Source organism: Neophocaena asiaeorientalis, unplaced genomic scaffold, assembly GCF_003031525.2.
Source record: "Neophocaena asiaeorientalis asiaeorientalis breed wild unplaced genomic scaffold, Neophocaena_asiaeorientalis_V1.1 scaffold45, whole genome shotgun sequence".
Lineage (NCBI taxonomy): Eukaryota > Metazoa > Chordata > Mammalia > Artiodactyla > Phocoenidae > Neophocaena > Neophocaena asiaeorientalis.
The window spans coordinates 3,108,243-3,131,606 of NW_020174642.1; the positions used below are offsets into that span (position 1 = coordinate 3,108,243).

The 23,364-nt window shown below is 47.9% G+C and overlaps 2 protein-coding genes across 7 annotated transcripts in view; one reads left to right on the forward strand and one right to left on the reverse strand.

Annotated features, from left to right (window-relative positions):
- Positions 1 to 22,127, forward strand: part of SMIM11 (small integral membrane protein 11) — a 22,307-nt gene extending 180 nt beyond the window's left edge. Inside the window, exons 2-7 of one of the 6 annotated variants that reach the window (XR_003004981.1) lie at positions 2,150 to 2,252; positions 2,431 to 2,513; positions 3,144 to 3,246; positions 7,311 to 7,488; positions 19,223 to 19,317; positions 21,934 to 22,127. Coding sequence is in view for 5 of the 6 variants with exons in the window: in XM_024758310.1 (XP_024614078.1) it covers positions 3,235 to 3,246; positions 7,311 to 7,475 (177 nt within the window). In the remaining variant the exon portion in view is untranslated. Of the gene's footprint in view, positions 1 to 2,149; positions 2,253 to 2,430; positions 2,514 to 3,143; positions 3,247 to 7,310; positions 7,489 to 9,758; positions 9,938 to 19,222; positions 19,318 to 21,933 lie in introns of those variants that run through there. The other 5 variants (XM_024758310.1, XM_024758308.1, XM_024758311.1 and 2 more) reach the window with 5 other exon arrangements.
- Positions 19,602 to 20,774, reverse strand: CUNH21orf140 (chromosome unknown C21orf140 homolog). The gene has a single exon (XM_024758306.1). The coding sequence runs from the start codon at positions 20,450 to 20,452 to the stop codon at positions 19,682 to 19,684; it is 771 nt and encodes a 256-aa protein (XP_024614074.1). The 5' UTR covers positions 20,453 to 20,774; the 3' UTR covers positions 19,602 to 19,681.
- Positions 22,128 to 23,364: the final 1,237 nt, after the last annotated feature.

Below are 23,364 nucleotides of genomic sequence, written 5' to 3' on the forward strand. Positions count from 1 at the left end.
AGCGGGGCAGGCGTTGCTCCCAGGTATCGCGGCTGTAGCGGACCCTGGCCCGGCCCTCCGGCTACGGAGGAGCCGAGGCTTAGCCCGTCGCCCTGGGAACCCCGGCTGACCCGGGCGTGGGGCTCAGAGGTCGACCAAGTGATACCCAAGGTTCAACTGGAACCCTCTCCTCCCCGCACCTATCTCTACTTCAGATGACTGTGTGAAGGGTTGAGGTGAAAACGGTAGAGACGGGGAATGAGAACAACTTCGGACAATTCAAACTAAGGACACAGCCTAATGAGTGGCTGGAATGAGACACCCAGAGACAGACCGACCCTTGGGTGTGTTAGGTGTGCCAAGAAGAAAATTGTAGACTACACATTGTCCATATTGCTGTAATTGGCCTAATCAAAATAAGCCACTGGGTCTTCTGTTTTTTAGGAGAAATCTGGCAAAGGAGAAATCAGGATATCTTTGCAGTGAAGGAAAGAGAATTATTTCTTCCTAAGCCATTGTTATTTTTGGGTTTTAAGCTGAGACGGTGGATAGTTCCAGGGGAAGCTTAAAACTTCCTGCACTTCACAGATTTTATGCCTCTCAAAATTGTCCCGGTCTTGTTGGCTTTTGCAGTTCAGCCCTCAGATGCCAGCTGCCTCCTGGTTCTAATATTGCACCAGGTGTACATATGGCAGCAGAGCAAATAGCCTGGTGATATTTTTAGCCTTCTCAGTTGTTCTCATTTGCTGAAGTCCTGCAGGGTGCTACAAAAATGGCTGAGTTGGAGCCTGTAATTTAAGGGAGATGGAGAAAAGTTATCATTTGGAGGCAGTGGGTGGGGATGAGTTTGATTGATTTGCCCTCTCATCTCCCACCCTCAATGCACCCCTTCCACTGCTTTGTAGATGGACTTTAAATATGTTTCTTTCCTAAAGAGATTGCATTTTATCACTCTAGATATGATGTTGAGGCAGCTGCCAGTATATTTTTAGTCAGATTCTGTGATATCAAAGAGAGTGGTGACTTAGGCATTTCAGTGTTGCAGCGTTGTTCTTTGGGTTCTGGTTTTTAAAACGGTAACACTTTGGTTTAGAGAGGCTGATGGCTTGCCCCAGGTCACATGCCTTGCCACTGGTGCCACCAAGAATAGAGTCCATTTCTCCTGGTTGCCCAGGGTTGGTTCTTTATACCCTGCTGTCACACTTTGCCCTGGATGCCACTTGCTTGTGTCCTGCAGCTTGACATGTCCATTAGTGGAAAGAGGTATTTATCATAACAGTTACGGTTGATAATTTGTTCAGTGCTTTTCATGTGCTGAACATGGTGCTCAGTGTTCATGATCCAATCTTTGAAGGAGAATTTACAGACAAGGGAGCTGAGGCTTAGAGAGGCCCAGTGACTCATCCAAGGTCACACCGCGAGTAAACATAGTACATGTTTACCAGAGGGCCAGAGCCCCGGGCGTTCTTTTTATTTCCCCCATAACCTTTTTGGACCTACTCGTGGTCCTTGACCTTGGGGATTAATATCTTACCTACTTCAATTCACCGAGTATGTAATTTGGGCTCAGAAAATGTGTGGGGAACAGCCAAACGTGTCTACTTATATCTGCAGACAACTCGGTAAAAGCAGGAGTTGTAAAAATAAAATTTGCACAACCTTAAACATTTTAATTTACAACATGGCTGATTCCTGAGATTATTAGAGATTATTCCAAGTGAAAATTCCAGCAGCAGGTTATAACCTGGTAGGAACATATTTCTCCAGTGCAGGGCAGAATCTGCTGCTACTTAAAGACAAACAGGCCATTCATACGTGAAGGTAATGCACACCTTCAGTCATGGTCATCGCATGTAAACAGATTTATGGTGTAAATTCCTGCTGTTAGCTTATCTGACTTTGAAAAAGTCACGGGGAAAACTTGGCTATCTTGTGCCAACTGCTAGCTTGTTTTCAACATACTATGACCTTGAGTAAATGAGGTCTGAACTTTCTCTATTTAGATGTTTTTGTAAGTGAAAAATTTAAAAACCGTCCTCCCTGAAGTTTATCTCATCAGCCCCATTCTAAAGGCCTGTGAAATTGTCTGCTTTCTTGATTCTAATTGTAAATACATTTAAAGAGAAGCATCCCCATGTTTTTTAACCGCAGAGCTCTCTGTCTGCTTTAGGATAAGACTCCGGAGCCGCACTGGATGTGTTCGAATCTCAGTCCCCACCGTGACTCTGGACGTGTCACAGAAACTTTGTTTCCTCATCTCCAAAGTGTAGACGGTAAACTGCATCTCATGGGGCTGGTGTGAAGACTAGCTGAGTTAACGCATGTAGTGCACTTCAGCACAGCCGGGCCCAGTAGAGCGAAGCTGTGACTATTAGGCTGAAAGTCGCCGAACTGTAAGAAAAGTAGGGGCCCCAGAGCCCATCTAGTTGACACCCCCATCTTCACTTGCAGATGGGACGGAGGCCCCCAGAGGGAAGTCACTTACCAGAGTGTGTAGGCTCTTCATCCAGAGCTCAAGTCTTCTGACTCTTGGGGTATGTGTCATATTCTAAACATAGTGACGCAGGAGGCCTCAGAGCAAATCCTGTGCTCCAGCCGTGTCCCTGCCTTGTCACCTCCCGCCTCACCTTCCCCTAGGTCTCTCTCACGTCTTAGAGGGCATTCTCGATTTGAACGGCTTTCTTAGGATATCGTTTTCCCCCATCACTGATTCCCTTCCCTTCAGATATTTTAAAAAGCCAAGATTACCTGAATTAACACTCAGAGGACCTGAGAAATAAAATGACACTCATCCACAGACCAGCTCTCATTCAAGGCAGGGCGTGGGAGGAGGAACAGATCCTGGACCTGGGCTCCTCCGTCTACAGATGAATGGGATAGGAGCCTGCGTCCCCTCAGGAGCAGTGCCGCCACCTCCACTTGGCTGTGCTCCCTTCCCCAGTGAAGAGCTGCCAAGGGCATCCACCCGCTCAGCAAGAGCTCGACCCTCACCCAGGCCTTCTGCTTTCTAGCAGGCTCTGGTCCCCTTGTTGGGGACGCTTACCCTCCTCTCTGCAGAGCTTGCCGTCTTTGTTCATGGGCCTTCTCTCGGTGCAAGAGAAGTCTTCCTAAGGTGGTCTGCTCTAGAAAGCCCACGCTGACCTGCTTCTTCTCTTCCCCACCAGGACAGTGAGACCTGCCGCTCCGGCCCCCTCTCCCACTTGCCTGAGTGGAGTGGCCCGCACTGACCAGGAGGGAGCTCCCAGTTGGCCCAGCATGAACTGGAAGGTAAGAATACCATTAAACATTGATGGCTTGGGGTTTTTCTTTCTCCTGCTCGTAAAAATTCAGAATAGTAGTTCTGTAGGGATGGGTTGATTAAGAAGCAAGAAAAGAAGGAAGAAAAGTAGATTAAAGCAGGAATCATGATAATACATAATATTTTAAATGAAGACAGATAAATGTACATTTATGTGCCAGACTTTTGGAGGAAGGCTAGGCCTCTTCTTTGAGAGGACATCAACTGCCCTCACATGTGCCTCACTTTTCTTGCAAAAGCCATGCCTTTGAAGTTTCACCTATAATTTCACACTTTGGTTTCTTTAAAGTGGATGACTAAGATCTGATGAAGCAATCTGCATACAAGATCTTTCCTGATTTTTATGCTCTGCTTCTCTAATCTTTTACATTTGTGTTGCCAACAGTTGCATTTTTTTCCAGTTCAAATTGAGTCTTTCAAAGCATGCAACTTAGTTTTCATGGAAACAGCCTTTCCTTTACACAGTCATAGTTCATGAGTCTCGTGTTTAAATAAATTATCTATTATAACATCAAGTGCTACTTAAGTAAACTGGCTGCAGAATAAACACAACTGACCCCTGTAAAACCTTAGATGCAGTTGGTGGGAGCAGAAGCTCAAGGGCAACCAGAGAGTTTCCTGTTAGCCGCAAGCATTCAGAGGGCTGTGGGCATAGTCAGCACATCTTGGAGAGGGAAGGGGAGTGTCACATTACCTCCTGGAAGGAGATGGAATGGGGTAGGTTGGAGGTTGGCTAAGAGAGCAGTCACGAAAATAGATGCTTCGAAAAGGATCAAATCAAATCAAAATCATGTGTCGTCTCACTATCCAGAGATGGCTACTATGAACAATTTTGGTGTATTTTCTTCCCGTGCTTTTTCCACATATATGTGTAATGTGTGTATTTTCAAACTCATCGTAATTTTTCAATTATCATAAGCATTTCCTTGTTCAGAACAGCCGCTGGCTTTCATCGCAAGAAGTGGAAAGGTCTGGAAGCAGGATCAGGGAGGTGGGAGAGTACAGACCCCCCTCCTTCCCCAGCTCCATGGGGCTTGGGGGGCCCTGCGGGAGGGCTCTGGGGACTGAGCCTGGTTGAGATTCAGCAGTCGGAGTGAGCATTCTGTGCAGGGCTTGGAGATGCGGGAGCGTTTGTTTCGCCTGTGTTGGGGTTCCAGCGCTGCCAGTAGAAAGGCTGGGAAGGAAAGACAAGACAGTAAGAGGGTGTGGGGTAGGGGAAGCAGAGAGCAGTGTGGGGTGAGATGTAGGGAAGGCTTTTTAGCCTCTGCAGAGCCTGACGACAGGCGGTAGCTGGTACCAGAGGCCACGTCAGCCAGCGAGGGTCAGACCATGTGCTTGGTGCTGCGAGGCCACAGCGTGTAGCACGACCACCATGAGGACTGGTTAAAATACGGATGTGGCCCCATGCCCAGAGTTTCTGATTGCGTAGGCCTGGGGTTAGTGAGTTCCCAGGGGATTCTGATGTGTACCGGTGAGGCACTACACAGAGAAAGTTTTCTTTTTAATTGTGTAGTGACATCGACCCACTTGACCACCCAGGCCAATCCTGCTTGTCACAAAAGGAGTCCTTTCTTGTGTCAGGAACAAAATCTGCCCGTACCTTCCCAACTTCGGGCAGACACACAGCTCCAGGGCTACCGGGGAGCAGCTTCATGTTTAAAGGGGGGCGCCCTTCCATGTAGTGTCAGAAAGGAATGGCCTCTCCTGCCCTGATTGCGGTGACCCCCCGGGAGGTTGAAGGATTATGGAGGCCCCGGTGAATCCTGTACTTCCCTTTCTAGCTCGGTCGGCCTGTGGCCATCAGCGAGGCAGCCCTACTTGTGTATTAGTACCTTAGCAACAGAGTGCGTTTAAAAAGTCAGTCATTCTCACGACACAGGTATTGGGAATTTGTTTAAAAAATTGTTATAGATCTAATCCACCCAGCTATATTTTACTCATTTACTCCCTTGAAGATTTGCAGGTTTGGGGAGTTAACGTGAGGGGTTTGTTAGAAGGAAATCAGAGGAGGAGATTTAACACGACTGAAGATTTAGCAAAACTGTCCAAGAGTGTTGCAGGAACAGGGGCCCTGAAACCTTTCGCTTTAGCCCTTGTGGTATCCTTGACCTCCACTACCACTGCTATGCCCCTTCTCAGTCCCGAAACTTCTGCCTCTTGTCACCTTCTCTCCACAGCCTTTAAAAAGAAAGTAAATACTGAAACCACTTACCTGGGTCCATTTGTTGTTGTGTTTCCAGTTCAGTGGGTTTCTAACTTCTGGTTGCAATGATGTACATTCCTGTAACTGCCACAGCTAAGTTTTGGGTTTAGGTCACGGGAACCATGGGCTGTGATGGGGGCTTGGTTATAACAGGACTCCAGAGGCTCACCCATAGAGATTGAGAGAATTGGAAGAGGGTAACTTTTGCCAGAGCAAGCCAGGGTTCAGTTAGCCTGGGAAGTCCTAGTGGACGTAAAACGAAGTTTATATCTCCAAGCTGGTGGTCTTTGCCTCCAGGAAGGTACAATTTAGCAACCTTTTCTTTCTTAGCTGGCTTATAAACATAGAGCCAATCCTCGTCCCTAAAATGTGAACCTTCAAGAAAGTAAGTGAGTTAGAGGGTTGCTGGGGGGAGGTCGGGGAGATTAGCCATAGGTCTGAGGCAGGAAGGACCCGGACACCACATTGGTATTCTAAGCTGCTGCTGCCCGTCAGGATAAGAGCTTTCACTGTTGTAGCATTTTTAGTCTTTTACACTGTGGCCAGAGTGAGCGTTCTGAAGGGCACGTGTTGTGCGTATTCTTTACCTTAAAATGATTCTGTGGTTGAAAACCATTATCTAGTCACTCAGGGTGTTCTTGGGACATAACTTGTTGATTTCATTAATTCCACTACATTAAAATCAAGAATCAGTGGAAGGACAACTGGCGTAGGGCTTGGAACGTTCTGTTCCAAGTCTGGCCTCCTCGTGAGTTAGCCGTGTAACGTGGATGGGCCTCTCAACTGCCCTGAGCTTTACTCTCCTCGTGTGTAGAGCAAGGTGTAGACCAAGTCGTCTTTAAAATCCTTTCTAGCCCTCCACGTCTGCGAGCGTACTGTTCTCAGCTAAAGGTTTCTCTAACTAGTTTCAGATGAGCTTCAGTTAGATCATTGGAGGGAGGGGCTAAAGCACTGTCCGTCGCAGAGTCTCACATACCTTTTCACTCTATTTGGGAAGGAATGTTTAATCACACAGAGAGCTCATCGTTATCACTCAGGTCATACTAATCATGTTTACAAAACTAGTGTAGTATTTGCCTTGAGATCCTTGTGGTATACAGAATTTCATAATAAAGCCTGCTGGTGCAAAAAGTGAGTAATTCCAATCCCTAGTTATTCCCCAGACTTCATTCCAGCCAATGGGTTAAAACTTCCCTCCGACAGGAAATGATAGGAACAATAAACAAGTAGCTAAGTTTTAATGTTTTATTGTATTTTATTTTTATATTTATTTTATCTTCAAATACCAGTGCTCATGAGTAGCTGGAACCAAGAGAAAATCACAGCATCCTGTAAGGGTGGAGAATTCAGAAGGAAGTTTTGGTCCAACCTCCCTTTGCAGGTGAAGAGGCAGAAGCTCAGGAAAGTCACGTGACTGACCCAGGTCACACGGTCTGTCAGTGGGTCAGTCAGTGGCAGAGCTGGGCTGGGACCAATCCCCTGGCTCCGGCTTCTCGCACTGGACCGAGCTGCTGCCTCAGATGCAGGGGGCCAGGTGATCGGCAGAGTGCAAGGTCAGGTTGTGAGGGAGCAGAGCTATGACGTCTGCAGGCCACTGGTGGTCCTCTCTGTGAAGCCAGCAACAAGGGAGTGATGAAGGGCACCTAAAACTAGACTGTCAGTGACACGGGGACAGGGACCTCGTCTGTCCTACATCAGTGAAGCTCTAGCATCTAGTGTAGTGCCTGGTGCATAATAGGTGCACAGGAAATGTGTGTTGAATGAAGGAACATGAGAGAAACCTTCCTTATCAATTATAGATCATCTAGGATAGTTTCTTTCCTCTTTAAGGTTCTTGAACACGTGCCCCTGCTGCTGTATATCTTGGCAGCGAAAACATTAATTCTCTGCCTGGCGTTTGCCGGAGCCAAAGTATACCAAAGGAAAAAACTGGAAGCAAAACGGCAAAAACTGGAAGCTGAAAAGAAGAAGCAGTCAGAGAAGAAGGATAACTAAAGGGAAATCAAAGGTACCGGGACTTTGCAAATGCAGACTGCACAGTGGGTTAGGGCGGGCCTGTCCTTGCATGTGATAGTTCAGAGAATTCCGGATCCCTCGATCTGAAGGCTGTGGGCGAGCGCGGAGCCCCACCTGTCACAGGAGGTAGAACAGCTGTGTATAAGGTGCGGGCTGCAGGTCCTGACCCTCGAGCCCCGTCTGCTGGGGAGCCTGCGCAGGTTCCCCCTCGTTGGGAGCAATGGTGCTTAACAGGATTTGGGTCACAGGACTCTTGAGAATTTCATGACAGTTGTGGACCTTCTCCCTGCAGAAGCTCACATACTAGAAACACCTAAATTGTACATAAAATTGCAGACAGGGGGAAGTGGGGTCACAGGTCATTTAAGACCCCTGCGTGTACCTAAGATTAAGAAGCCCTGCTAACCTCAGGATAATGACTCCTAGGTATGGCATATAAATCCCTTCCCAGTGTATCCTCACCCCGGTCACGTTTGCCCCCTTTGCTGCCCCTCTCTGTGCTCCTGCAGGCCATTCCTTGACCACGATAGATGTTCGTGCCCCTTGGCCTTTGCTGGTCGGTCCCCTGGCCAGAGGGCCTTCCCGATGACCGCCTCACTGGGCACAAAGTCTTCCTCATTGTTGTAGCCCAGTGCCTGTCCCAGAGCGCAGGGGGTGCCCAGAATGTGTTTGTTGAGTTAAGGCACCAGGAAGTTATTAAACACCCACTTACAGATCGAACTTAGGACAATTAGCAGTTTCCTAAATTCTGTTGTGCTCACCCAGTTTCATCACTTCTCAGGTTGAGTTCTATGCTTTTCTCTAAAAATGAGAGGATTCAAATATGGTAGCAGGGAGTTCTAGATCAGTGGTTTCCAAACTTGGCTAATGATCAGCATTTGCCTGGGGTGCTTGTTAAAATGCAGATTTCCAGGGTCCAGCCTCAGAGAGGTTCCATTCTGCCTCTGGTTGGGTCTGGCATCTGTTCTTTTGAAAACTTTTTAGGTGATTCTTATGCTGTCTTCTCAGCAACAGGTCACTGTAGGAACCACTGGGTTGGTGACCTCCAAAACCTCTGTCCACTCTGAGACAGACTTCTGTAGACGTGAATTCCCTTACAATACTCGTAGACTTGTTGAGGCTAAGAAGCATACTTATGAGTAATAATTGTCATAACGTATTGAATGACTGTTCTGGGCTAGCATTTTGCTGAGCGTTTCACATACAGCGATGTTACTGACCACTCCTGACGGCCCTGTGTGGTCCATTCAGATTGAAAAGTGGCCCCCACCGTACATGGTGAAGAGCAGAACCAGAACTGAACCCAGGTCGAACGTTCAACCCCAGTGTGTCCCTCCCGGTCGTACTGTGTCCTGGTCCTGAATGCCAAGTTCAGGGAGGGAGCTGCGGGAAGCGCTCAGCTCCTGTTTCTCACCCCAGGGGAGGAGACCGTCCTCTCCCTGGTCCTTAGTGAGCTGGATGCCCTGCCAGGCCAAAGAAGTTATTGTTATGAAATCTTGCCTTTCTTTTTTTTTTTTTTTTAAAAAAATGTTTTGGGGGCTTCCCTGGTGGCGCAGTGATTGAGAGTCCGCCTGCCGACGCAGGGGACGCAGGTTCGTGCCCCGGTCTGGGAAGATCCCACATGCTGCGGAGCGGCTGGGCCCGTGAGCCATGGCCGCTGAGCCTGTGCGTCCGGAGCCTGTGCTCCGCAACGGGAGAGGCCGCAACAGTGAGAGGCCCGCGTACCGCAAAAAAAAAAAAAAGATGTTTTATTGACTGAAATTCATGAGTAGGCACTAGAGGGGGAAGAGGGAGCACTTCAGAATTGAAGAAGGTGAGGGAAGGCAGTTTCCATTGAAACGCTGATTGGATTTCTAATCCACAGAGTCATCCTTTTGTGTGTTAACCGCAAAAAGAAAGAAAGGACGAGGTGCGAGGCCCTAATCGCTTCTTCCTTCCCACAGACTTCAGTAGAGGCCCGTCAGTGAAGTAGGGAGGGATGGCTTGTCCAGCTGAGCCTAGAACTGACCAGGGCAGCCCGTTTCCCCGTCCTAGGCTGGCAGCTTATCAAAGCTTGGCCTGGAGCCTTGTTTTAAACAAAAGGGATTTTTTTTTAGATGAAAGGAAATTGTGATGCTAAAACTTCATTCCTTAATAGATATGCTTCAGTGGTTTCTGTTTAAGTGTAAATGGCTGAACTTAAAGGTTGATGCTGAGCGAGTAAAATAATCACTCTTACTCTGTGAGACATTTCATACTTCTCCCTTTGGTCTTCCTTTCTAGATTTTGTAATTTAAATGTCAGCTTGAGTGGACTCCGGCTGAGATGAAAGATTTAATGATTGAATGGTATGTCAGAAGATAAACTCCCAGCCTATAGTCTAACTTAAAACGATGTGAATTTTTCTGTGCTTTTAAAAGAACCAGTATTTTGTTTACTAAAATAAAATACCTTTGTAAAAAGGGTGTCTCCGGTCTTTGGAATAAGCCAAAGTAGGTGTATGTCTCTCTCTCCTTCTCCCTCCCTCCCTCTCCCTCTCTCTGTCTCTCTCTCTCACACACACACACACACCCCTCTGTGTAGTGAGAGGAGGGAATTTTGCATTTCTAGCATCTCCTAGCTGTGGGTACCAGATCACAGGTGCACCTCCACAGACGACGGGGCCATAGCTGTCGCGTCAGCCTGCTGTCCCTCACCCACCCCTCCAGCCCTCTAACCTGCTGCCCTAGTGCCTACGCTCCTTTCCTCTTTCTCTCCTCCGAGCACTTGGGCTCTTTCTTGTGTTTTCATTGTTGGGGGGAGGGGCTGTTCGCTGCTCCAGGAGCATCGTGCGTCTGCTGACCCGTGAGGTCCTTGCAGGGAGGGGTGCGGGATGAGACCCTCCTGCCCCGGTGGGCACCGAGTCTAGGAGGAATTGCCTGTTTGTAAGGAGGAAAGAGGATCCCAGGTGTGCTTTGTCCTCTCCCCACCAGTCTGCTTGTTCCGATTTGCTGATGTGAGATGAAGGGCGGGACATGCCCAGCAGACTGTAATATTTGAGAGGAGTGGGGTCCATAAGTCTTTTGACTCAGCCCCTAACCGACTGAGGTCTCTATTAAAAGGTTCCCGTTTTTTCACTTCTCTCCAGATACCACAGAGGATGGGGAATGAGGCAACAGTAACCAAAGCCACAAATATGGTGGAATGTTTGGTCTCGTTGCAGGCAGCCACGTGGAAAATCTGCACGAGGGCATGTTAGTAGATACTCCCCCTACCTCCCCCCTGCCCCACGCCATCCTGGCCCAGGTTGGCAGAACTTGGAACTTTAAGCATGAGGAATAAAGGGAATTATGTTTTTCTTAAGTTTTACTGTGATTGCTCCTAATCACAATTTAGAAAACAGAATTTACACAGAATCAAAGTTTTAAATACAGGAGACTTTGACTCTACAAGCTACAAATCCCCAAACAGAAGGGACTTTCCCTCGTGCTCACACCTCAGCCTCCCTGCAGGAAGCTGCTCTGGCCTTTGCCTGGGAGCCCCGCGGTGGCCTGGGTCCCATATGGCAGGAGCAGATGACCAGAGCAGAGGTGAGACGCAGCCTGGCACCCTCGCTTCCCTGACCCGCTCAGGTAGGTCCAGAACTGACCCTGGGCCATGGCCTAGCCTTTGTCAGGGCGGACTCTGCCGCCTGGCGGGTGACCCCCCCACCCTGCTCTAGGCTCCTGCGCTAGGGCCTCGGCCTCTGCTTCCTCACCTCTCTGCAGGATGAGGGCATCGTGGGCTCCCAGCACGCCTGGCATCACACCCACTACCTCTGGGCACCCTTTCCTCATACGTACTTACACCTATGTGCCTCGTAAATCCCAGGGCAGGGGATGAAGAGTGGCCTTGGCTTTTCACGGAGACCCTATGCCCATCTAGTAGAGGTTCAGGTTTATTTTAAACACAGGTGTGTTTCTAGGCTTTGGGATTTAGAACTCAGTTTTGGAATTTGTGGAACATCTGGCCGTCTTCTTGGAAAATTTGGTAGCAGATCATCTAAGGATAGGAATAAACCATTGACCACGCCCACAGGTTTTCTGTAACCGGTGTTTTGGGGTTTAAGTTAACCTTTCTGATATTCTCTTCTTCCACTAGGGGGAGATAATCACTATAGTAAGTCCCCAACATACGAACGAGTTCTGTTCTGAGAGTGCGTTCGGAAGTTCAATTTTGTGTGTACGTCCAACAAAGTTAGCCTAGGTACCCAGCTAACACAATCGGCTCTATAGTACTGTACTGTAATTGGTTTATAATACTTTTCGCGCAAATAATACATAAAAAACAAACACGAAAACATTTTTAACCTTACAGGACAGTACCTTGAAGAGTACAGCAGTACAGCACAACAGCTGGCATATAGGGGCTGGCATCGAGTGAACAGGCAAGAAGAGTTACGACTGGAGGAGGGAGAGGAGGTGGGAGATGGTAGAGCTGAACGGTCGTCAGCAATAGGAGACCGAGGGCTGCAATTTCACTCATGCCTGACGTTGATGGCTCAGGTTCTGGTTCCTTGCTGGAACCAGATGCATGTTTGCATCTTTGAAAGTTTGAAACTTGAAGGTTTGTATGTAGGGGACTTACTGTAGTTGGAGTTATTGATACTCTTCCAACCGTGTGTACATGAAGTCAGTAGATTTGTAGCTTGACTTTTAATAAGTGGTTGGATGCATGAACACGTGGGTGGATGGAGCGATTGGTAAAGCCCACACCCAGGACCCCATCTGACTGCACCTACCCAGCCTCTCTCGGGACCATAACTGAGAACGATTCCATAAGACCACCATCCCTGGGCAACTGAAAGATGTTTCAAAGAACGTAAACTGGAATCTACGTCCTCCATGCACAAGAGAGCCCCAGGATCCCTCACACAGATATTTCGTCTTGTTAGATGGGCTCCTAACACGTTTTTGGTTCTTGAGCTTACAACATACTAGAATCAGATATGAAGAAAGGCTGTTGGCGGCAGAAATACCTCAGAGCAAGAGAGACGGTCTTTGAGCAGCAGACCAGGCCTGAGAACTCGTCTGTACGATCGCCAAGCCCACACCAGGAACGACACCCATCATGACATTAAGGAAAGGTGAAACTGTCTTTATATACTTTGCTTGACGAGGCAGAGACGTACATAATATATCTCAGGAACTGAATATTTCAAACAAAAAATCTGGGGCGTTTGAAAAAAGGTCATCTCTTGCCCGTCTGTCACCAAATTCTCATCTCAGGGAAGCACACCTGCCTGGATGCGACCTTCCCAGCCTCCTGCAGGGGCCGGGCCTGCGCACGCACGGTACTGCGACTCAGCCGACTTGAGGTCCCCGGCTGTGCTGAGATGCCACGGGCCTCGTCCTTGTCGGAGGGAAGCCAGGGTGACGGAGAGTCTGGAGGGAAAAAGAGGATTGAGGCTGGGTTCTTAAACGTGAGCGCACACGAGAGGCTGTTTAAAGTGCAGACTCCTGGGCTGGGCCCCAGACCCACGGCATCAGAAGCCATGCGGGAGAGACCAGGAATCTGTGAACAAATTTGAAAACCCCAAGGGGATGCCGATGAGGTGGTCCTTGAATCTCCTTTGGAGCCTTAAACGATGGGCAGAGGAAGATGAGCCAGAAGCCGGGCTGGGAAGGAACATCTGGAGCCAGTAGGCTGGGGAGCAGGGGAGAGAACGTAGCTGCGAATCCTTGTTTAGCCCTTAACTATTCCTCCTGCTTTACATCTATTACCCCCAACATGTGTCACCGTCCCCGTCTCACAATAAGGAAGCCGAGGCACAGAGAGGTTAACCTCTCTTGTCTAAGGTTCCCCAGCTGGCAAGAGGCAGAGACAGGATGTGGACCTCGCAGTTCAGCTCTGGGCCTGTACTCTTCACTCCCGTGCAAGGACAGGGCAGGTGGGCAGGCGTTCTTGTTCTTCCAAGTCGTGGGTCATCAAGTCTTCAAGACGGCAAGGTGAGGACAGAGGCCAGGCTGCGGGAAGTGGGGAGGGTATGAGGAAATAGAAACAGTGCCGTTTGCATCCTAATTTCAAGTTGTGTGTGTGTGTGTGTGTGTGTGTGTGTGTGTGTGTGTGTGGTCTGCAAAGTCAGGAAACAAATTTTTGTCTGAGCAATATGTTAATTACAAATAACTAGTTAGTTTTCAAATAATTGGCTCAATATTTCCCTTGAGTTTCCAGATGTTTTGGACACTCTCTAATGTACTGATTTGTACTTTTCAAAGATTCACAATTAGCCCCATTGAATTAAATTTGGAGGGACTTCACGGAGAGCTGATTATTTAAAAATTGTAAAAGAAGTTCTCCCAACTTTGCCGCCTGCTGTGCACCTCAAAGGTGGGGACAGAGACATTGGTAGCCTTAGGGGAAGGCAGGGTTGAGGGAAAGGTTTTTCCTGAAGGAGTAAGCTTGAGCATGATCACAGGCTGAAGGAGGTGCCAGAGGAAAAGGGAAAGGAACCTGGCCGGGCTGGAGGTGGGTGGCATCTGGGGGCCGGGCACTGAAGGCCCCGGTACATGCAGGGCGAGGGGATACCCAGGGAAGCTGTGCTGGGTAAAGGCCTCGGTTTCCCCTTTAGCTTGAGGCAAGTCCTTCTGCTCTGAGTGTGGGAGGGATGCTGGGTGCAGTGGGCAGAGCCCGAGGACCTGGGGCCTGCAGTCCCCTCTCCCCTCTCCCTCCAGGTCAGCGGCCTGAGCCGTGGACTACAGCTCCCTTCAGAGACGGCAGGGCCCTGGCTGTCACCAAGTCTGCTGTGGGGAGGGTGGTGTTTGCCCCCATGAGCCCTGCTGGGTGACACCTTTGTAACTGCCTGCGGTCAGGCCTGGAAAACCACACATGGGTTTTTAACCAAGAGCTGGACTCCTTGGTGGGAAAACTTATGCTTCCACACCCTAACCCATCGTCCTGTACCACACCCTTCAGGGTCTTTCCTCTCCTTCTAGAAGAGCCCAAACTCCTTCTCATACAACACGTTGTTTTCTTTTTCCATCCTGTCCCTTCCACACTTGCATTCTTCCTTTCATTCCACTCACACTGCTCCCTGCCCACCACACGCACACTTGCACGCACACGTGCGAGCGCACACTCACATACCCTGTGCCCTGGGAAGTGGGTAAGCTGGACACACTTGACCTCTTCTTCTACCCACTGTGATGAAGTCCTTGCTCTTCCTCTGGCCTCGGCTCCAGTTTCACCTCTTCCTGCCGCTCTGCCCCTGACTCCCCAGCCAGGCCCTGGACTCTGAGCCCTCACTCCCCACACCTCCAAAATCTCACTGACCGAGAGGTACTCCACACCACCAACCTGACTGCCTCCAGGGCCTGAGCTTACTTCCTTTGGGCCCCTGTCCAGGCCACACGTTACAGGCACATAGAAGGTGCTCGAATATTTGGTGAGTGGATGAGTGGTAACACCCAAAGGAAGGGGAGCAGGGATTTTCAGCTGGCCACATCACCACCCAGAATAAAAACTACTTTTCCCAGCTTCCCTTGCAACTAAGTCTGGCCAGTGAGATTTAAGTGGAAGGTTTAAGTGTGAGACTTCCTGGAAAGCCCCTTAAAAGAAAAGGGATGAGCCCTTCTTCCTCCTTTTCTCCTCCTCTGCTACCTGGAATGCTAACGCAATGGCTTTTTCAGCAGCCATTTTGGACTATGAGGTGATGTTGAGGATGGAACCAAGTCTAGGACAGTAGAGGAAAAAGATAAGACCCTGAGTTCTTTATGATCGTGGATCCATCATATTAGCCCTGAACTGCCACCTTAGCATTTTTTGTTTTGGTGGAGGATGGGAGGGTACCTTCTATTTTATTTAAATCTCTGTGGTTAGGTCTCCACTACTCATAGCCTGACCTAATCCTAACTGACCCATAGAACCAGCTAGAGAGGGCTGTGAGGACTTCCTGATAGGAAGACGAGGATTCTAGTCCTGACCCTCCTGCCACTACAGGTGGGCATCCCTCCAGGTGAGTCAGTTACCACTTTGTCTTCATTTGTAAAACGAGCTTAACGATCACTGCCCTGCCTATGTACAGGGGGTTGTCTAAACTGAATGAGGCCAAGTATATAAAAATGTTCTGTACATGTAAAACAATCACAAATGGAAGGAGTGTGTACCACCTGCGGGGATGGGGGGTGGGCAACTCGGTCCCCTGATTGGCCAGGTGCAGCTCGATCAACTCAGTTGAGCCTGGACCTTCCTTGAGTGGTCAAGGCCTGAGCCAGTGGGCATTCAGCTCCATTAACCTATTTCCCTCTGGGCTTTTTCCAGGGCAGCACATTTTCCAACGCGCCACCTCCTCAGGGGGCGCCTGGCCCACGGGAAGGGAGTGGGCGTGTGGTGGTTGGTCCTGACGAGGACCAAAGTGGATGAGATGTGCCCTCAGCCAACCTCTCTGAAGGAGTCAGCGCCACCAACATCACGAAGGGTCTTCCAGAAGATGTGTCCACACCTGCAGGGCTGCTGGGCCTTATCATCCACTGTTTTTTGGGTTTTTTTTCTTTTTTGCGGTACGCGGGCCTCTCACCGTTGTGGCCTCTCCCATTGCGGAGCACAGGCTCCAGATGCGCAGGCTCAGCGGCCACGGCTCACGGGCCCAGCCGCTCCACAGCACGTGGGATCCTCCCGGACCGGGGCACGAACCCGCGTCCCCTGCATCGGCAGGTGGACTCTCAACCACTGCGCCACCAGGGAAGCCCTCACCTACTGTTTATTTCATACAAGTGCTGCTCCCAAAAGGTTCCAGGCTGTACTCTCCATCCTTGCTGTCCACACCACCAGAAGAGACCTCTTATCCTTAATTCCCTAACCTATCGCAGATGGTCTTAAAAGAAATGCCAGAGAAAAGAATTTCCTTTGATCAAAAGACACGTCTTAAGATGTGTCTACTCTGATTACAACCCAGTGATAAAAAGCGAGAATTTGCCACAGAGAGTGAAAAGGAAATGAGGAGCAACTGTGGATGCCCTTGCTGGAATCCCAGCCTGCACTGCAGTAACAGGAGCTCCAGTTTATTGAGCGCTGAGTCGGGGCTGGTCATGATGTAGTGGCTTGGTGTGTGCTAAGTGTTTAAGCCCTCAACTCTAGTTTACGAATGAGTTCGTTGAGCCTCAGGGAAGTAACTTGTCCAAAGTCTCATAGTTAACAAGCTGGAAACTTGCGATTCTAACGAGATCCATCCGATTCCCAAAACCCTGTGTACTTTCCACTATTTTCTCCTGGAAGTTTCCATGCTTGGCGTAAAGCAGCATTTCTTAATTATGAGTACAATATTATGTAACTCAGTTGCACGTTACCCGTGGCCCTTTGATCTCTGGTTATACCGATGTTCTCTTTTTCCCTACTTGCTTTCTAATGATTGAACAAGGCCTCGAAGGAATACAATCCTAAACTCGTTTTATTAGATCGTCTCGGTTTTCCAAGAAAAATAGCTCCTGTTGGTCTATCTCGTTCATCTGATAACCCAAAACCCTCCCATTTTTTTTCTCACTGCAAAATAATGTGTCTTTAAAAAGTACCTGCCTCTAGCTCAATATTGTACTGAAGTATGTTTTGTTGTGTCCAGTTGGAGGCAGCCACTTTGCCAGCCGATTGTCTGATGTCAGAGGCAAGCCTTACACCGTATTTCAATAAGCAAGCCAAGCATGGCGGCTGGGCACATGGGCTTAGGCTCTGACTGGCCTGAGTGTCACAGTCTCCTCATCTGTAAAATGGGAAAGTGATAGGACCTACCTGAGAGGTTGTTTTGAGGGTGAACTGGGCTGCTCGTTAGTAGAGAGGCTGTGTGAATAACAGTTCTACCTGGGAACTCTGGATTTGAACCTCAGCTCTCCCGCACTGGAGCAAGTTACGTATCTCTCTGTGCCTCAGTTTACCCTTCTGAGAAATGGAGACAATGGTAGTTCCTACATCGCAGACTGTTGTGAGGATTAAGTGAGTTAAGCGTGTATAGCTGTTAGTGGTTGTCACTACAGAACTCTAGACAGGTGTGAGATAAATGCGACGTGGGGCAAAACACACTCACATCCCAAACGCAGGCCACCGACACTGAAGTCACCAAGGAGGTCTGAGTCCTGTTACTTACCCTTAAGGAACATAAATCCTGAAACATACATGAAACAGGTAGCAAAAAAAACCACACAAAAGTACCATGCAGTGGACTTCCCTGGTGGTCCAGTGGTTAAGACTCCCCGCTTTCATGGCAGGGGGTGCAGGTTCGATCCCTGGTTGGGGAACTAAGGTCCCTCATGCCGCGAAGCATGGCCAAAAAATTTAAAAAAATTTTTAAATAAAATAAATAAAAGGTTTAAAAATAAAAGTACCACACAGTGAGAGCCATTTCACCAGGGGTAACTGTGTTACCCCTGGGAAATGTGGTGGGAAGTGAAGTATTTCAGTGGGAAATGCAGTATTTCAGCTGGCAGAAGAAAACCTTCTTTAGAACCTGTGCTCAGCTGAATAATGGTCCCTAAATGTATCCAGGTCTGAATCTCTGGAACCTGTGAATGTTACCCTATATGGAAAAAGAATCTTTGCATGTGTGATTAAATTAAGGATTTTGAGATGGTGAGATGATTCTGGATTATCTGGATGGGACCTAAATGCAGTCACACATGTCCTTATAAGAGGGAGGCAGAGGGAGATTGGACACAGAAGAGGAGAAAGTAATGTGGCCACAGAAGCAGAAATTGGAGTGATGTGGCCACAAGCCAAGGAAGGCGGGCAGCCACCCAGAAGCCACAAGAGGCCAGGAATGGATTCTCCCTTAGAGCCTGTGGAGGGAGCGTGGCCCTGCTGACACCTTGATTTTGGCTCAGCGGAACTGATTTCAGACTTCAGGCCTCCAGGACTGGGAGAGGATAAGTTTTTGTTGGTTTAGTGCACCAAGTGTGTGGTAGTTGTCACAGCAGCCACAAGAAACTCATACTGCACGGTCGGCTGTAAAGTGGGAGGTGCAGCTGAGAGTGTCTGGTTCCCAGTGGTTTGAGGTGGTAAGTGTGATTCATCTGCAGATAAAATGCATAAAAACAGGATGATAATTATGATAATAATCATAATTAAGCAGAAGTCCACCGCTTAGTTGCTGAAAAGCACCGAACATCTGTTTTCTGACAAAGTGTTTCTAAATAATCCAGGGAGTTTCAGGAAGGAATTAGGGCAGAAGACAAGCAAAGAATCTGATTTTTCTGTGCTTGGCTAGCGGGAACCTGGCCTCACCATCTGATATACAGGCAAGTCTGTTGGGAGTTGGTAGCAATTTTCAGACATTGTTCTTGACATATCCCAGAATAATTACTTCTGCTATAAAATTACTGCCTGAATGTACATAAACAAGAGTGAATTTTGTGATATGTTTAATAGGAGGCAGGGCTTTTTTTTTTTTTATAAAAGTGAAAAGTACCACCACAAATCCTTACAGCCACCATTAGCAGCAGCCCCAGACTTTAGGGTGCTGTTAGCCACAGGTGGCTCAGCAACCAGGGCCCCGAGGTGCAACTGCATGACGGGCTAGTGACCTCCCATTGGGATTCTTGGAGTTGGAATGGGAGACGGATTGGATAAATGGGTTCTGTAGACCCTCCTGTTTACGTCACCTGTTCACCCACCAAGTCCAACTTGAACCAATCACTGTCATAGCTTTCCAGGTTCCTTATGGGGACCACCAACTTGCCTGGAGGATCTGGTTGGGGTTTAACTTCCTTGGATGTCTCTTGCTCACCCTCTGCCTCCTTGCTTTCAAGCAATGGAAGGGAAAGAGCCTGTTCAGCCACCATCTGGACCACATCTGTTGATGGCAAGCCGGCTCCCTGTGGATTATTTTGGTGGACTGAAACCGGTAGGCACACTAGTTAATTTCAATTTTTTGTGAGCACACTCTTGGTTCTCTTTTTTTCCTCACACAACCTTTAGCTCTGTTCATCTCTCTCACTTCCCAGCTCCTTTGGGCTCGGTTAACTCTCATCCTCTCACTGACATAATAGCCCTCAGAGTGGCCTTAACCAGATGAAAGTCAAGATCACTAATTTACCAACAAGATTTAATGAAACCTTCAGCGAACCATAAGCACTTTGCCAATGCCCTTAGGAAGCAGTCCTCACAGCATCCCTGTGAGGTCATTGTTGGAGTATATTTGGCTGCAGTGGTCCAGAATCAAACCCAACAGAATTGGTAAAGATCATGCCCACAGCACGGCCCTGCTGTTAGAGGAATCGCACTTCAGAAAATTTACCAAGATAGTAGTTTTCCCATCTTTGTACTTTGTTAGTTAGTGTTCTCCATTTGCTTGGGTTTATCCTTTCAATCCCTTTGCTAATTAAATCACTGAAGAGTATATACTGGTAAGAATAGACACCATCAGTGGATTGCAAACAAAACTCCTTTCTGTAATTGATGACAAACCATTTCAGAGAAGACCAGGCTGAGTCTAGAGGGTTCAGATAACTGTAAGGGGAAGGCAGAGAGAGTAGTTTATGGCCATAGGACTTGGCCACCTCAGGACAACATGTGATGTTCGTTAAGTTAAGGACTGATGGGACATGGGCCTGGGCCTCGGATTCTGTGTCTTCCTTTGGCTTCATCTCATCCTGCTGCCTTCTGTCTTTGACCACAATGGTGCACTTCCCGTAGGTCTTCTTTGCCACATCACAGAACTCAGAGAAGAGGCTTTCTTCTTGTCTGATGCATAACTCATCCCTTAGGAACATCCGATATTTCCAAGGCATCCATCCTTGACTACCACCGGCATGCACAATACACCAAGTTGGAGTTGGCATGAAATGGCCATCACTAAAATCTTCCCCTGTTACAAGACTCTCAGGGATATAAGTTTCCCCAAAATATACAGTTGTAAAGCCATCATATTGCAGTGTTCTCAGGGTTTTCAAATACTGGAGACATTGCTTCCTCTTCATGCTGTTGAATAGATTTCTGATAATAATGTTTCTTAAAAGAGGTTTTGCAAAGTGAGGCATGGTAGCTCTTCAAGTGTTTTTCAAAGCTTGAGTGTCTCCATCTGCAGAGATCTGGCAAGAGTGGGATGATGACCTCATAAAGGGCTTTCTTACAGCTGAGCTGGTCCCATAGATACACTTGAGATTTCAAAGCATCATGAAACACACACTCAGAACAATTCCTTTCTGGCTTATATGACGTGGGAATGGGAATGGCAAGCCATCCAAGATGTTACTTTGACATTGCATCTGTAGTAGGTCTGGAGAGAGATTGGCAATTGTATTAGTTTGCTAAGGCTGCCGTAACAAAAGAGCAGAAATTTATTTTTTCACAGTTCTGGAGGCTAGAAGCCCAAGATCAAGGTGTCAGCAGGTCTGGTTTCACCTGAGACCTTTCTCCTTGGCTTGCAGATGGCCACCTTCCCCCTATGTCCTTATTTGGCCTTTCCTCTGTGTGCCCACGTGTCTCTGTCCTAATCTCTCCTTATAAGGACACCAGTCCTGTGGGATTAAGGCCCACCCATATGACCTTATTTTACCTTAATCACCTCTTTAGAGACCCCGTCTCCAAATATAGTCACATTCTGAGGTCCTGGGGGTCAGGGCTTCAACATGAGATTTGGGGGAGACACAATTCAGCCCCTAAAGCAACCTTTTAACAGTGATGAGCCAAGTTCCTCACTCATTTCCATTTAGGTCATGAGGATGAAGTGTAATATATTTGTTCATTCAACCATTCTGAGCACCTACTATACACCAGGCATTGTGCCAGGCCCCAAGGGTACAAGTCATGATGTGTCCAGTGAGGCCTAGACACATATATGGTTTGTCTGTGTACACATGGACTTTGTGCCTGCTGCCTGTCCACTTTCACAATCAAGAGTGGTTTTTCCAGGTGGCAGAAAGGGTATGGTGAACAGTGAAAGAAAGTCAGCCTGCATACCTGTCTTTCACTGGGGCTGCCAATTCTTGAGCTAATTCAATACCCCGTCTACAAAGGACTTTAGTTTTATATACTCAAGGCAAAATGACAGTTTACTTCAAACTCTAGCAGCCTCTTTAATTTCCTTTGTATTTTCTTGTCTCCTTAAAGATCTTTCATAAATGTGAATAATGGGTTCCCTCAAATGAAGATGTGGACAAACTGATTTATTGGGTCCTTTTCTCTACGGTTGAATGGATGATTTTCTTCCCACAAAGTTTTCTTGGGACTCAAGTTTAAGCAATGCCAGACAGTAAGACTAACCTAGCATAGTAAAGTTAACATGAAGCCTGTGCTCTCCAAGCAACTTTCTCAGAGGCTAGAATCAGTGGGTCTGGGTTGATAATTGTGGCCATTTTCTCTTAGAATTTTTCTTCTGGTGGCAGGAACCATTTTCAGACCAAATTTGGTATGGATGCTAAATATGTAGAAGTGTGGCTGCTCGGTTGAAGTGGTAATGGTGGTCCTAGAGCCCCCCCCAACCCTGTTCAGACACCCCTTTCTGCCTCCTCTCCCACAGGACCCTGTGGCCTGGAGCGATGTGAAAACATTATATAATACTATGAAGTCAATCCCAAGACAACAATTGTTTGCTTCTCTCTCATCCAATCTTCAGTTATGTATGGACGTGAGAAACATGCTCAGAAGTGTAGAAGAAAATGTATAATGTTACCTTTGTGTAAATATATGTGTGTGTATAAATGATAAAGAATATACATACTTGCTTGTATTTTCAAATATAAACAACAGAAGAATAAACCTAACAGTAATTAAAAATGCTTACCTACAGGGGAAGGGATAGAACAGGAGGGAGGAAAAACAGTGAGAGATCTTTTCTGAATGTATCTTGTTTTATAGTTTTGACTAGAAAATATAAACATTTCACATTTTTTAAAAATAACAAGAGTAGGGGCTTCCCTGGTGGCGCAGTGGCTGGGAGTCCGCCTGCCGATGCAGGGGACACGGGTTCATGCCCTGATCCGGGAGGATCCCACGTGCCGCGGGGCGGCTGGGCCCGTGAGCCATGGCCGCTGAGCCTGCGCGTCCGGAGCCTGTGCTCCGCAACGGGAGAGGCCACGGCAGTGGGAGGCCCGCGTACCGCAAAAAAAAAAAAATAAATAACAAGAGTAAAAAAAGAAAACTAAAACACAATGATCTCTAAAATATGCAAGAAAACGGAAACTAATGAACCTCACTGCTTATCATGTCAGAAACCAAAACAAACAAACAAACTCAGTAGCAATGTATACTCTACCCTCCAGATCAGGGTCTCTCGATATTATTTCCTACTGAAGGAATCAGGGGTCCTTTGATTGTAAGTCTGGGGAAGGAAATGTGCAAGATGAGCTTGGGACATCTTGTCCAGCCTGACAGAAAGGAAGCCAACAAAGACCACAAGCATCCACCCTCACTGGCCCAGGGAGAGGCCAAGTCTGCACCTGAGCAGGACAGAGAAGTAGCCTGCCAGTCAGTAAAGTGGGTGGGGTCTGGACTCAAGCAAAGCATTGCACCATGGGCGGCCAGAGAAACTCAGAGAACCCTTCCCTTCACTCCTTCCCCTGATGCTATGCCTTGTGGCTTTCCCCTTCTTGACTTCAGGTTCTGTTGGGAGATACTAAGGGCTTGGGAGAAAGAACAAAGCTTCACCTGGGTCACGTCCCACTTTGGAGAATGTGCAGGGTGACAGAAGGACCACTAGGATGCAGTAGGTATATGTCTCCTTGATGACTTATAAGGCAACACCTTTTAAGTACCTCCCAGGACTCAAGATAGAACCTTGCTTTCCCAGAAGCCTCACACCCCACACCCCTTCCCAGTCACAACCTTCTCCCATGGCCCTAAGAGTCACTACTATCTGCTTTTCTAGAAAACACTTCTGTACTTCTTTCTTCTCCACTGCCTGGGTAACGGATATTCTAAGGTAGAATGCTGTCATATGCTTAATTCATTG

What these genes read in the sequence shown, in the direction of transcription:
- CUNH21orf140 (XM_024758306.1), bottom strand. Translation starts at nt 20,452, where the DNA reads ATGCCTCACTTTGCAAAACCTCTTTTAAGAAACATTATTATCAGAAAT.